The following is a 15,679-nucleotide window of genomic DNA, read 5'->3' as shown; positions in this document are numbered from 1 at the left end:
GGGGCTTTTTAATTTTGTAATGAACAAAAGTAGAATTAAGTAAATATGATATCTACACATGTAATAAAAGTCTTGCATCTTGTGCATCCATGAAACCTGAAAATGTCACATTTAAAAGTGTCACAAATGCAAAGTTTGCATGTGATTGGCTAACATATCGTATTCATGAAATGGCAACAAATCACAGCTGAACTATTTAGAAAAAAAAATAGAAATCCTGTCATTTTGTGTTGGTTTCTGCTGACGTTGATAACCTGACCGTTCTCCAAGGGATTTACAAGCATCTGCCAATGTAGAGAAACTTCTCCAAGCAAGAGCAATTAGCCTCTAATTAACCTCAGGGTGGGCATATTTAGAGCAGCTGAGCAGTGGGCTTACAAATGAAATTCATTACATCTCCAATCTCAGCAGCTCACCATCACATCCATGCACCAGAGCCCAGACTACCCAGGAACAACAAAACAGAAGATGAGCTAATATTAATGAAGGCAAGCCACTTAGGGTTAGAGTACGACCGAGCTGTACCACGCTGGCTGACTAACCTTAGCCTGTCGAATTCAACTTTGTGTTTCATAGTTCATGGTTAAAACAAGATCTTTTAAATTTGGATTTCCTCATTATAGAAACTTTCTGCTGAAAATTTGGAGCAGATGCCTACAATTCTGGAACCTTCTCAAAAGTCAGCAACGGACACAGAGGTGGCCGAGATTCAATCAGACAAAGGTTTACTTATAACTGGTAAGGAGGGAAAAAATCTTTGTCGTTCCAATTAACATTTTTTTTTCTAAATTTCCCTTTCATTACCTGTCAACCTGTCCTCCTGAAGGTGTTTGGCTCCTTGCTGGGGTACGGTACCAGGGGTGCCAGTCGCCCTGTGGTATCTTGGCTAAGTGGCCATCCTTTGCGTGCGTGGACTGTGAACGTCGGCAAGCTATTAGAACTCGAGGGCACGACAGCCGCACCTGGCCCTGTTCTCCTCCAATGTTCCCGCACACACAGGACCTGCTGGATACTGAAATAATTTCCTCTTAAAGAGAAACAAGTCTCAGAATGGGAAGAAAAGGCTTTGGGAAAAGTCTGGACAGAACTGGATGTGCCCAGAAGTACTGGAGTCTGGTCCAGTTAGAATCCATCGCTTTACCCTGTTGTAGTGAGAGTGTTAGATCAACATAATTTCAGCTAAACGGCTCTGATTATTTTCTTTTCTAAGCTTAGAAGTTACTTTTCTTTACTTTCTGCATTTTCCCCGAAAGTGTTGCTAAGTATGTGTCCTTCCAGGCTGAGAGGACTGAGCCCCAGGCCTCTGCTAATGTTGTTCCATACCGAGTCACTGAAGCCTCAAAGTGACCTTCTAATTCTTCCTTGTTGCCTGGAATCTCCTTGGCATTTCTCCTTGTCTTTTCTGTATAGTGTCAGGGCCAAGATTGAAAGTTCATTCCATTGTGACTTGTGGGTACAAACCTACTTGCTGCCACCCTGTGGCATGGTATTAATGTTAAGGAGGACTGCACCACCCCATGAAACTATAAATACTATGTGGAGCACTTGATGAAGTGGACTTAGGAACATAGGAACAGGAGTAGGCTCTTCAGTCCCTCGAGCCTGTTCTACTGTTCAATTAATCATGGCAGATCTGTATCTTAACTCCATCCACCCGCCTTGGTCGTGTCCCTTTTGGTTAGGAATATAGGAATAAGAGTAGGCCATTCAGCCCCTTGAGCCTGTTCTGCCATTCAATTAGATCATGGCTGACCTGTATCTTCACTCCATCGACCCGCTTTGGTCCCATAACCCTTAATTGCCTTGCTTAACAAAAATCTATCAATCTCAGTTTTGAAATTTTCAATTGACCCCCAGCCTCAACATCTTTTTGGGGGAGAGAGTTCCAGATTTCCACTACCCTTTGTGTGAAGAAGTGCTTCCTGACATCACCCCTGAACAGCCGAGCTGTAATTTTACGGTTATGGCCCCTTGTCCTGTACTCCTCCATTGGAGGAAAGAGTTTCTCTCTATCTATTATATCTACTTCTTTAATCATCTTAAACACCACAATTAGATCACCCCTTAATCTTCTATTCTCAAGGCAATACAAGCCTAGTCTGTGCAACCAGTCCTCATAATTTAACCCTTTTGGACTTGGTAACTGATAGAGTAGGTGAGATGCATGGGTCCCTCACCCTATATCATTGCTGGTGTGTTTGATCCAATTGTTGACAATGCATATCCTTGGAGTCACCAATTTCACTCACTGCTTTGCCTTGAAATTTCACCTGAACCACCAGAACATGTACAAGGGCTTTAGTTTAACATCTCATCCGAAAGACCGTACTCCCTCGGTACTGCATTGGAATGTAGATTATGAGCTCAAACTCCTGGTGCAGGCCTCAAAACCTACATCTATCTGCCCCAGAGGTCAATGTGGTACCATCTGAGCCAAGTTGGCACAATGCAGTCTACCATACTTCATTACTGTGCCAATAGTCTTAAACAGAGTATTTGTATTGTGCTAACCATTAAAAATCTGCTGATAAACCTTTTTTTTGGTAGCTGTTTTAGTCCTATTTCTGGATATGGTTGCATCTGTTTTGTACCAGGTGTGAATGAAATGCCATTCTTCAGGTTTGCATCCAACTGATTTTGATTTCCAAAAAATATGCAGAAAATTATTGGTTTTAAAATAAAACAGGAAAAGAAAGACTTGCATTTATATAGCGCCTTTCGCGACCTCAGGATGTCCCAAAGCACTTCACAGTCAATTAAGTATTTCTGAAGTGTAGTCACTGTTGTAATGTAGGAAATGCAGCAGCCAATTTGCGCACAGCAAGATCCCACAAACAGTAATGTGATAATGACCAGATAATCTGTTTTTTTTTAAGTGATGTTGGTTGAGGGATAAATATTGGCCAGGACACCAGGGAAAACTCCCCTGCTCTTCTTTTGAATAGTGCTATGGGATCTTTTACGTCCACCTGAAAGATGGCATCTCCAACAGTGCAGCGTTCCCTCGGCACTGCACTGGAGTGTCAGCCTAGATTGTGTGCTCAAGTCTCCAGAATGGCACTTGAACCCTCTGACACAGAGGTGAAAGTGCTACCCACTGAGCCACTTCTGACACCGTGGCACAGTGCCAGTGTGTTCAGTCTTGCGATTGCCAGCGTGGTGAGTTCTCGCTCCCAGTTCCACATCACTGGGTATGGTGGGGCCTTTCATCAGCCAAGCGGTGAACTGGTAAATACTTTACATTCCAGAGACGGCCCCGGAACCAACCGCAGGGGAAACCTACGCCTCGCCACGGAGGCGAGAGCTGGCGAACCGCAAGGCAATGATGGGCAACATGCGGAGTGAGCAGAAGAAGCGACAGAGGGAAATGTTAAAGATGGAGGAGTCTGAGCTGTGCAGACAGCTGGAGGTTTGTCATATACGTCAATGCAAACAGCATATAAGTGGCACGGCCCTTATCAACTGAAAGAAAGGACTTGTGTTTATAGAAAGAAATTGCTTGCATTTATATAGCACCTTTCTCTTCCTCAGGATATCCCAAAGTGCTTTACAGCCAGCCAACGTGGCAGCATTGCATTAATAACTGTGAATTATCCAGTAACTTTAATTAACCACACAAATACCGTAGGAAAATAGGAAGTTAGTGTATTAAAACTTTTTTTTATTATCAGATAATTTGAGTTAGCGACTTTGAATTAGTACTGAATCTGGAAGCAGTTTTAGCTACCATTCAGGAGCCACTCAAACTTCATGGTGTTACAAGTATAGAATGTCAGCTGAACTCTGACTCAAGTGATTCGTAGAATTACGTAGAATGTACAGCAGGCTATTCGGCTCAACTGCTCTATGCCGGTGTTTATGCTCCACATGAGCCTCCTCTCTCCCTTCTTCATCTCACCCTATCAGCAGAACCTTCTATTCCTTTCTCCCTCGTGTGTTTATCTAGCTTCCCTTTAAATCGATCTATGCTATTCGCCTCAACTACTCCTTGTGGTAGCAAGTTCCACATTCTCACCGCTCTCTGGGTAAAGGCGTTTCTCCTGAATTCCCTATTGGATTTATTAGCGATTCTCTTATATTTATGGCCCCTCGTTCTGGTCTCCCCCACAAGTGGAAACATCTCTACGTCTACCCTATCAAACCCCTTCATAATCTTAAAGACCTCTATCAGGTCACCCCCTCCATCTTCTCTTTTCTAGAGAAAAGAGCCCCAGCCCGTTCAATCTTTCCTGATGGGTTTGATCTCTCAGTTCTGGTATCACCTTATGTACGTGTTTGACTGTTTGGCCAGCCTTCATGACAGTAACATTTTGTCATTTCTGCCATTTTTATTTCAGGCGTACGACGCCTTTATCAGGAGAACACAGGCTGACTTGATTTCAGACTCTGACTTCAACAGAATTCTAAAGCCACAAATTAAAACCCCTTCTGCAGCCCAGCATAAGCCACGAGGGGTTTTTCCTTCGCCGCAGAGGTACAGAGATTAGAGAAAAAAACCTTCACCATTACAAATAGATCATGTCGTCCTTCAGAGCGCAAAGGACGTTATTAATTGCTAGATGTGGTTCTTGTCATATTTTGTCTGTTTATGAAATTGAAACGTGGCCTGCAAGGAGGACAAGTGATTGTGCTGCATTTAGAATGAGCGTTAAAACTGGAGTTGACTGAGCCAGCGATTAGCAGTGACGGCAGCAATTGAGGTCCTGCTATCCGACTCGGTGCCCCGCGGGAAGGATTTGGGAAAGACTCAAGCTCCTGCTCCTGATGGCTGTCCGTAGACAGCTTTCTGGAAAATGCACAGAGTGTGGTCGTTGGGTCAGGCTCGGCTTTGATGTTCTGAATGCTGACACTGACTTTTGAGCCTGTCATTACAGGACTCTGGAAATTACTTCCTAAACCCTTCTGCCTCAGCACAAAATGTAGGTAATGTAATGCATAGAATTATCAGGGCCAGGGCGATCTCCTGGACTAGTTTCGATCGCCAAAGGGGTCGGAGAGGAATTTCCCAGATTTCCCCCCCCCCCCCCCCCCCCAAATTGGCCTGGGTTTTTATCTCCCAGGAGATCACATGGTGTGGAGTGTATACATTGTGATATACAAGGTATCACGATTGTGTGGGTCAGGCTGGATGGATCAGAGGGTCTTTTCCTGTCCGTCATTGTTCAAAAGCCTCCTTGCTGTGATTCGAGTGCTCCCAGCTCTGGCCCAATTGCTTGGCCACCAGCCTCCTCTTGCTCTCAACCTCCCTCTTGCAAGTGTGGAACTGAAGATATTCCCCTGATTGAATTACACTGAAAGATCAAAAACTTGAATAAATGCTCCCGTATTGGGCCTTCGAGCGCCCTGCTCTTCCCTTTTCCCCTTTCCCCAAGTAAGACAGCAAGATAAGCACAGCCAAAAAATACCTGATTTCCCACCATCCAAAGGCCACTCACTCCCTGGGCTCTTTTGACACACTGCTCTGTGCCCTTTTGCATGCAGTCATTCCAGAAAATGAAATGACGAACAGCATTTAGGCAAAAAAGCAGGAGGAATCAAAAGGAGAGGAGGAAAATGAGTAAAGAAAGCAGAAGAAAGGGAACAACGACAAAAATGTAGAGGGGGGAAGGGAAACCGAAGAAGAAATTAGATAAAAGGAAAGAAAGGAGCGTGAAAAGTTTTTTTTTAAAAAAAAGAAATTGAAAAAAATTCCCAGCACCACTCTGAGTGCGGGCAGTACCTCCCTTTGCCTCCTTACGCTCTCTGCCCATAGTGTAACTGTATGGATCGCTCCTCTTCCTCTTTATGTTCTCAATTTAATTTTGTAAAGATTATTATCTGTCAGCAAAGCCACCATAGATAAACTATTAATAAAACCTAGCGTGAGCTGGATTTGAAGATGGCTGAGCAGTTATTGATGGAAGGTTTCCTTTTTTTACATAGGTCTGATATTCTTAAACATTCAGCAAAACCAAGTTTTGAGTTACTTCAGTCACAAGAGTCGCCTTCAAAGCGAGGTAGGGAGATACCCAACAATTCATAATTATTTTTATGATATTTGCTATTTTTAATGCAAGTGCAGACAGTCGTTCAGTGTTGAACAAGCTCATATCTTACTATTACTGTCATTTCAGGTGAAAAAGCAAAAGACATGGGAAAAGTATTGAAAACACAAGAGATAACTGGATCTGTGGATGTGAGATATCCACCTGGTAAGTCTGAGATAGATGACAAACCATCCACTGGGCCTGCCTCCCAGCTTCCTCCTCCTTCTGGGCCAGTTGACTGGATTCAGAGTGCGGAAAACCAGTCGGAAACTCTTACAGTTTGTGAGTCCCTCGAATCATCCGGAAGTTCAGACATTGTTATTGAGCCTTCAGACTCATCCAGCGGCTGTAAGGAAGAGATTCCCCGGTATAGCAAGTCTGACGGTTCAGCTTGCAATGGAACTAAAAGCAATGGTTTGTCTGATGACACTCTGTCTAAAAAACCTTCTATTGTACTTGAAACAGAACAAAACGTGATAATACCTCCATCAAAACTAACAGAATCATTGTTTGGAAGAAGACCCCAATTGCACCTAAACAATGACTGGAATGATTTTTCTACCAAGGCAACAAATAATTCTTCACAAACTTCTGCCCAACACTTTTTGAATAACAATACCAACTTGAAAGCAGAACAAAGCATAGAACTTGAGAACATTCAACCAAGTACCATTGTCAAGAATGAAGAAAACTGGTTAGAATTACCCGATCGTTCTGAAAATATCTCTGGTTTCAGGCCTTCATCCAACCACCAGCCTCCATTAGAGTTGGCCCGGAATGAAATACTTGCACCTGCAAGAGAGGTGGATTGTCAGGAAATGACAGCTGGTAGAAAGGATGATAATTTCCCTGAACCAACTGCAACTCCACCTTCCCCGAGAAGCAGCCCTTTCCTGGACGGGAATGCAGCTTTTGCGCGTGGTCAATGGACTCTTGCCAGCTGTTCCAGGACCGCAGAGGCTATTTCGCCAATAATCCCTCTTTCCTACATTGATGACTTTTCTAGCGCTGAAGAAAATTCAGAAGGCCAAGACCAAGTCTCGTTGAGCAACGAGGCGATGCAATCATCTGCAAAACGTATCTTGTGTGCGAAAGAAAAATTGCCACCTTCACCTGATCAAGCAATTTCATCAAGAAGCAAAACGGTTGAAGAAATGGCCTTGTATAGAGTAGATAAGGCACGTGTAGCTGAAGACATGGCATCTAAAAGTGATGAATTGCCACCTTTGAAAGAAAAAGAGAAGTCATGCAGTAGACATATTTTATCTCCAGTTTTAAAGGCGTCCGTATTCAAGGAGGAAGACTTGGCCATTTCAGTCAAAGGAATTGGCTCATCGGCTCAGCAGGAACAGCCATCTCTTGTGGAAGAAATCTCATCTATAAGCGAGGAACTGCTATCTCCAGTTGAGGAAGACAGTATGTTTAATATAAAAGAGTTAATGTCTCCAGTTGATGAATTAATGTTCTATGGAAGTGAAACCTTTCCACATCCAGCTGAAGATGATATCTCATTTGAAACTGAAGACTTTCCTCCGCCACCTGAAGAAATGATTTTGTGCAGAAACGAAGAGCTTCCATCTCCATATGAAGAAAATGCCTTCATTAGAATTGATGACTTACCACCGCCATCTGTTGATCACTCTTTGATAAATGAAGAGTTACCATCTTTAGGTGATAAACACAACTTATTGAACACTGATGATTTCACTCCTCCTCCTCCTCCCATTGAAGAAATAGGTGAAGACAGGAAAAACGTTGTTACGGAGAAATGCAAACATCCACTCAGAACAGGTGGAGAAGAGGAAACCAGCACACAGTTTGGTGGAGAAGATCTTTTTTTGCCCGAATCCTCAAGAATTCACATACCTCGAGCAGAACAACAAATGGCAGATCCTCTAAGGGGCTTTAATATTGGAGATCGGGTGTTGGTGAGTTACAGAGAGCCTGGTACCTTAAGGTTTAAAGGGCTTACATCATTTGGCCAGGATTACTGGGCTGGTGTAGAACTGGATAAACCAAATGGAGACAATGATGGAACCTTCTGTGCAGTGAAATACTTTGAATGCACGGATAAATGTGGCATTTTTGTTACTCCTGACCAGATCTCTCACCTATGCGCTGATTTTGAAGTTGACACAGACGTTGCAGACAGTGAAGACTCGTTCTCTGATGGACCATCTCTGCGAAACTACAAAAATCTGGAAGACGAATTGAAAGAAGCTGATTTCTTTGAAGAGGAATCTGAAGAGAAGGCAAATGAGAAGGGAACTATTTCCCAGCTGAGAGTCAAAAAGCCAACCTCGCACCAACTCAACCAGAGGGAGCCATATTCAGGCAGTGATGATGATGCAGAACTAGAACGGATAATTCTGGAGTGCGCAAAGGCAGTGGAATCATTTGTCGGTTCTCAGGATTTGCTGGATGCTGAAGCGGAACCAAAATTGCATTTGTTTGCTCGTGTGAACTCGGAAGGCTTAGTCTGCACACGGACTTTGAAATGTCCTCAGGGTACGGACAGCGAGCAGTCGGTAAATGACGTGACTGAACATCTCACAGAACACCTTGTAGAAGAAACTTTGGGCGAACCGACCAGTATCCGAGAGCAACAAAATCAAAGCACCAGAGAGACGGGGGTAAAGAGGCTTGATGGACATCAAATCACACAAGACTGTTCTAAATTGACTAAGCAAATCAGAGGTCCACTTAAAAGGCAAAGAGGCCATGACACATCCTTCATAGATGTTATTAATCTTTTAAGAATAGACTGTATACAACTTAAAGATCAAATTAGAATTGTGAAGGGAGGCTGCAGCCAAGAAGCCATAGAAAATGTGACCGCGAGTTTAATAGCAAAATTTATAGATGATGCAGCAAAAGAATACACACAAATCAAGAGAAAACACAATAGAAATTTAGAAGCAAGAGATATCCTCTGTCCTCAGACTGCGGTGGATTGTTTAACTGTGAGTACAGATACCATTATACGTGAATAAGAGAGAGTTTCAAGATAATTGGCACAAGAATCAGAGGGGAGATTAGATTTTTTTTACATGACTAGTTGTTATGATCTAGAATGCGCTGCCTGAAAGGGCGGTGGAAGCAGATTCAATAGTAACTTTCAAAAGGGAATTGGATAAATACTTGAAAAGGAAAAAATTTGCAGGGCTATGGGGAAAGAGCAGGAGAGTGGAACTAATTGGATAGCTCTTATAAAGAGCCGACACAGGCACAATGGGCCGAATGGCCACCTTCTGTGCTGTATCATTCTATGATTCTACGATTCGCCTTCATAACAGTTACTGCCTTTCAAAAGTATTAATTAATTGTGTAAAGTAATTTGAGATGTGAAAGCCAATATATAAATGCACCTGGTGACTCAGCCTCTGATTTTTCCCTCCATTTCTAGGGGGATTTGTTGAGTACCCCACCTCTGCTCAGCACCTCTAACAGTTCGTTATTTAATATTAATAGAATCGTAGGTTTAAACCTACGATGCCCATGACGTCATGCACTGGAGCACTGATGTGCTGATATTTACACTGTGGCTCAGTCGGTAGCACACTGGCCTCTGAGTCAGAAGGTTATGGGTTCAAGTCCTACTCCAGAGACTTGAGCCTATAATCTAGGTCGATACTTCCTAGTGCAGTACTGCACTGTTGGAGGTGCAGTCTTTTGGATGAGACGTCAAACTGAGGCCCCGTCTGCCCTCTCAGGTGGACATACAAGATCCCATGGTATTGTTTTGAAGAAGAGCAGTGGAGTTTTCCCCGGTGTCCTGGCCAATATTTATCTGAGCAAATTGGCTGCCACGTTTCTGACATTACAACAATGACTACACTTCTAAAAGTACTTCATTGTCTGTAAAGCGTTTGGGATGTCCTGAGGTCATGAAAGGCACTGCATAAATGCAAGTTCGTTCTTTCTGGGGTATGCTTCCATTGTTGCCGACAGTTTGCTGGCATCTTCACTTGTGAACCTGGACAGTGAATGTCAGTGTGCTATTTGACTGTGGAGGGCATCACAACAGAGTGTGATCTTGATCTGACCTGCCATCCAGGAGCAGAAACCGTGACTGTTTTTACTCTCCCTGCCCCAACAACACTGAGGCCAAATGTATTGGTATCGTACCCTCAGAGATCTCTGCGCTCCTCCAATTCTTGCCTCTTGAGCATTCCTGATTTTTAATCGCTCCACCATTGATGACCATGCCTTCAGCTGCCTTGGTCCTAAGCTCTGGAATTCCCTCCCTAAACCTCTCTATCTCTCTCGCCTCCTTTAAGACGCTCCTTAAAACCTACCTCTTTGACCAAGCTTTTGGTCACCTGTCCTAACATCTCCTTATGTGGCTCAGTGTCGAATTTTGTTTGATGATGCTCCTGAGGAGTGCCTATAAATGCATGTTGTTGTTGTACCCTAGTTTAATTCAAATTTACTGTTGTGTTGTCTTTCTCCTTCGAGCAGCTCGACGGGGTGCTTAATGCGGGGAATTTTGTAAGTAGCCAGGACATCAATGAAAAATTCGCAAAACCCCAGCCATTCCAGGGCATTAAAACCAGAGGACAAATGTTTGTGTTGGACCAGTGGTGCTCGGGTCCCTGGAAGCAGTCGAAGGAAACCATTTTTGTTGTACCTCATAACCTCCTAGATGTTCAGCAGTTGGTTGAAGGTGCCGTCAACGACCTGTGGAACCAGCGTGGCCAGCAGCAAGGTGGCGGTGAGATCAACGTGTTTGAAGCTCTAAAGGATACCGACACTGATGAAATAGATGAAGATGCAGAAAGCAAGAGGGTATACAAACAGGTGAATGCCATGAGTGTGAGTGGTATTCTCAACACTCGGGAATGCGAGAACCTCTCGCAGTGAAGTTGAACTAAGGATATGTAGGTGTCAGTCGGCAAAGCCAATGTGTAGTTCAGTCACACAGACCAAAAATTTCCAAGTTTCATTTGCTGTCTCTGCTGAGCTGGTTAATCTTATTGGTGCTGTGGAGGTGAGGCATGTGACTAAGTTTACCTTGACTTCCAAAAGGCCTTTGCTAAGATGATAGTGATTTGATTTGATGCCAGCCATGGCTCTAAGATAGAAGGTTGTGGGTTCAAGTCCTGATCTAGAGAGTTGAACACAAATTCTAGGCTGTTACTCCCCAGTGCAGAACTGAGGGAGTGCTGCATTATCGGAGGTGCCGTTTTTCAGATGAGACCCCATCTGCCCTTTCAGGTGGAAGTAAAAGATATCATGGTAGTATTTTGAATAGAGCAGGGGAGTTCTTCCTGGTGTCCTGGACAATATTTATCCTTCAATCAACATCACTAAAACAGATTATCTAGTCATTATCACATTGCTGTTTATGGGACCTTGCTGTGCGCAAATTGGCTGCAGCCTTTCCTACATTACAACAGTGACTGCACTTCAAAAGTACTTAGCTGGCTGTAAAGTATTTTGGGATGCCCTGAGATCGTGAAAGATACTATATAAATGCAAATGTAAGGAATCTTACAACACCAGGTTATAGTCCAACTGTTGGACTATAACCTGGTGTTATAAGATTCCTTACATTTGTCCACCCCAGTCCATCACCGGCATCTCCACATCATATAAATGCAAGTCTTTCTATGTTTCTTAGTACATGAGAGATGTGTTTCCAAACTAAGGTGAGTGGGTATTGAGTTACAGCCTGGCCATGGGTTAGTAATTGGCTGAAGGAAACAGGGGTTTTCATAAGGGGAGCTCGGTTGCAAGGTATTTTCAAGATATTAAGGGGAACTGACATGATGAATAGAGCAAAACTATTTCCGCTGGTTGGGGAGTCTAGGACTAGGGGACATAGCCTAAAAATTAGAGCCAGGACTTTAGGGAGTGAAGTTCGGAAAGACTTCGACACGTGAAGGGTGGTGGAAGTTTTGAATTCTCTTCTGAAAATGGCAGTTGATGTTATCTCAATTGTTAATTTTAAATCTGAGATTGATAGATGTTTGTTAACCAAAGGTATTAAGGGATATGGGACTAAGGCGGGTATATGGAGTTAGATCAGCCATAATCGCATTGAATGGCAGAACAGGCTCGAGGGGCTAAATGGCCTACTCCTGTCCCTGTGTTCCTACAAACGGGGGGAAATATTGGGTGAGGGGGCCCCAAGGGATCCTTGCCAGGTCCCCTTCTGTACCTGGAATATATAATAACCTGGAATCACCGTCACAATGCAAAGTAATTTAGTTCATGGATAACACCAAACTAGGGGGACCATGGTCTCAGCAGCCAAGATATTACTAAGGGAGCTTGAATGTTTTTGATTCTTTCTCCAACTCAATTCCTTCCAGATTTCTTTAACCCTACAATGATCAGAAAGATGCAGCATTTTTAAGCACTTTTGTTGACTACATTTGATTATTATTTTTTTCCTCTTAGGCTATTTTTGATTTGACTTCTGATATTTTTCAAAACCTCTTAATGAAAGATCCAAAGGCCATTTGTTATCCGTGGATGAAACACAAGCCTTGGGCTGGACTCTCCTCTGGCCGTTCGCCCAATACAGAAGTCAAAGGTGAAGTGAAGGTACGATGCCAGGTCTACTTTTTAACTTGAATGTTTTCTCAGTTACAAACACTTCATTGGCTGTAATGGGATGTCCTGAAGACATGAAAGGCGCTATATAAATGCAAGTTCTTCTTTTCTTTTTTCCCTTCCTCCCCTCCTTTACTTTAAAAATAACAGAAATACTGTTATCAGCACATAACACTGCTGTTCTGGGATTTCCCACCAGAAGTGATGTACGGGCAGGCGTATCGTAACAATATGATACTGAAGGAAACATCACCCGACGTATTTACTGCCATTTACACCGCAGCAAGGATCCCCTTAGTCTCCAGTGCCAGCATCGCTACAGGCAGTGCAGTCCAAAAAGCCTGTGCGATCAATCGCTAAATAATTGACTGCTTTAAATATCAGATAATTGTCTGGGTTTAAAAGAAACTTTGGGGTAGAAGTTTTTCCTTATGGGTCACTTAAATGTTGTACATTTAAAAGAAAAGTTTTATTTTTGTTTTAAGTCGTTCATCCAAGGAAAAGTGGCCAAGTTACTAAATCTGGACAGAAATGACCTGGAAATTAGAAGAAAACTGCAGAAACTGACAAAGTATGACAAGAGCAAAAGGGACCGGGTTGACATCATCCTGGTAAGCAGATGGTCAATGGCGGTGATCACGTGACACGCTTTCGGTGAATGAAATGAATCACAGTGAAATTGGCAGGCCTGTCCATCGCGCTGCACTTGGTCACCATGTGTCACTTTAATGTCGGATTCTTAAAGGGAAAGTGCGTTGCATAGAATTTACAGCAAAGAAACAGGCCATTCAGCCTAACTGGTCTGTGTCAGTGTTTATGCTACGCACAGGCCTCCTCCCACCTGACTTCATCTCACCCTATCAGCATAACCTCCCATTCCTTTCTCCCCCATGTGCTTATCCAGCTTCCTCTTAAATGCATCTATGCCATTCGCCTCAACAACTCCATGTGGTAGCAAGTTCCATGTTCTAGCCACTCTCTGAGTAAAGAAGTTTCTCCTGAATTCTTTTTTGGATTTATTAGTGACTATCTTATATTTTATGACCCCTAGTTTTAGACTCCCCCACAAGTGGAAACATCTTCTCTACGTCTACCCTATCAAACCGTTTCATAATTTTATTCTAATGAGAGAGAACACACACCGAAATCAGTCTTCGTTTGACATGAATATATACTGGCTGTGGTACTGATCTCTGTTTCATTGAAAAACAGCCAGCAGTGCTGGAGGGCAGATACTGGGACAGTGCGGCTAACACTGCTCACAAACTCCTGTTTTTCCTAAGATGTAGTGTTCATTTTATCAGGGGAATGGGAATAATTGGATGACTCTTTCAAAGAGCCGGCACAGGCATGATGGGCCGAATGGCCTCCTTCTGTGCTGTAAGATTCTATAAGACCAACACTGAAGCAGTTGATCTAGCTGCCCCTTCCATAAGCAAATAGGAACATAGGAACAGGAGGAGGCCATTTAGCCCTTCAAGCCTGTTCTGCCATTTGATAAGATCATGGCTGATCTGTGACCTAACTCCATATACCCGCCTTAGCCCCATATCCCTTAATACCTTTGGTTCACAAAAATCTATCAATCTCAGATTTAAAATTAACAATTGAGCTAGCATCAACTGCCGTTTGCAGAAGTGTGTTCCAAACTTCTACCACCCTTTGTGTGTAGAAGTGTTTCCTAACTTCACTCCTGAAAGTCCTGGCTCTAATTTTTAGGCTATGTCCCTTAGTCCTAGACTCCCCAACCAGTGGAAATAGTTCCCCTCTATCTACCCTATCAGTTCCCCTTAATAGCTTGAAAACTTTGATCAAATCACCCCTTAATCTTCTAAATTCCAGGGACTACAACCCTAGTTTGTGTACTCTCTCCTCGTAATTTAACCCTTGGAGTCCAGGTATCATTCTAGTAAATGTATGCTGCTCTCCCTCCAAGGCCAATATATCCTTCGTAAGGTGCAGTGCCCAGAACTGAACACAGTACTCCAGGTGTGGTCTAACCAGGGCTTTGTAAAGCTATAGCTTAACTTCTACCCCTTGTATTCTGGCCCTCTAGATATAAAGGCAAGCATTCCATTAGCCTTTTTGATTATTTTCTGTACCTGTCCATGACATTTTAATGATCTATGTATATGGACCTCTAAATCTCTTTGAACCTCCACTGTTTCGAGCTTTTCACCATTTAGAAAGTACTCTGATCTTTTTAGATCCAAAGTGAATGACCTCACACTTGCCTACATTGAAATCCATTTGCCACAGTTTTACCCATTCACTTAATCTATTAATATCTCCCTGTAATATTACATTTCCACCTACACTGCTTATAAAAGGAATTGTTGTGTCATTCTTAATGTTATGAAAGGAGGTGTCTGCGCATTTACCAATGTCTCTTGATTTCATTTGCTGTGTTCTGTGCTGGTTATAGGCAATCTGGGAGCCAAGATTGTATGTGGACTCCCCCTCTTGATGTAGTATAATAGAGCTCTGGGATCTGCTGCTCACGATGTGAATTGCCCATTGAGATATTGTTGGAGAGGGTACTTCCTAATGAATAACTCGTCGGCCATTCTCTCTCTGCCATGCTCCATCTCTAGCCAAGGGGGCAGGCTGACGGTCTGCCTACAGGCCTGTGACAATGTTATTCTCAATTCATGAACTATCATGGATGAAAGTGGGTACTGGGTGACTCTCCCTGTTGTACATATTTTTTTCCCCCTTTTCCTTGTGGGAATGTGCATAAGCCTTACTGAGTGGTACAAACTACTCCCCTGGTATCCCATGGTACATACAACACACTGGAACTCAGAAGTAAGGTACAGCTATGCAAATTATAAAACACCTATCAAACACTCCATTTAAGAAACCACAAGATTCATCCATGCCTAGTAGTCATGCCCAGATGCCCATTCCTGCTGGCATTTGCCTGAGTCCGATGCACTTCAGGATCATCATGGTGCCATGCATGATTTTTAATGAAGTGTTGGGACAGTCTGGTGTGGCACAGCACATCGTTGAGCTCCTACTTCCCAGTGCGATTGTCCCCTTGCCTGAGGGGAGTTCCGAATTTCAGGTGGAAGGAGTGACTGTAAGAG

General features: G+C 43.2%; 1 protein-coding gene across 1 annotated transcript in view; it reads left to right on the top strand.

The window, feature by feature from the left end:
- Positions 1-15,679, top strand: part of LOC137300352 (centrosome-associated protein 350-like) — a 125,490-nt gene that overhangs the window by 101,576 nt on the left and 8,235 nt on the right. The window contains exons 26-33 of the mRNA XM_067969436.1: positions 624-738; positions 3,249-3,409; positions 4,338-4,474; positions 5,923-5,996; positions 6,114-8,989; positions 10,488-10,826; positions 12,432-12,578; positions 13,073-13,198. Of these exons, the coding sequence (XP_067825537.1) occupies positions 624-738; positions 3,249-3,409; positions 4,338-4,474; positions 5,923-5,996; positions 6,114-8,989; positions 10,488-10,826; positions 12,432-12,578; positions 13,073-13,198 (3,975 nt within the window). The remainder of the gene's footprint in view (positions 1-623; positions 739-3,248; positions 3,410-4,337; positions 4,475-5,922; positions 5,997-6,113; positions 8,990-10,487; positions 10,827-12,431; positions 12,579-13,072; positions 13,199-15,679) is intronic.

This window comes from Heptranchias perlo, chromosome 31 (assembly GCF_035084215.1).
Source record: "Heptranchias perlo isolate sHepPer1 chromosome 31, sHepPer1.hap1, whole genome shotgun sequence".
Lineage (NCBI taxonomy): Eukaryota > Metazoa > Chordata > Chondrichthyes > Hexanchiformes > Hexanchidae > Heptranchias > Heptranchias perlo.
Note: the sequence above shows the minus strand (reverse complement) of the source record. Positions and strands in the feature narration are given on the sequence as shown.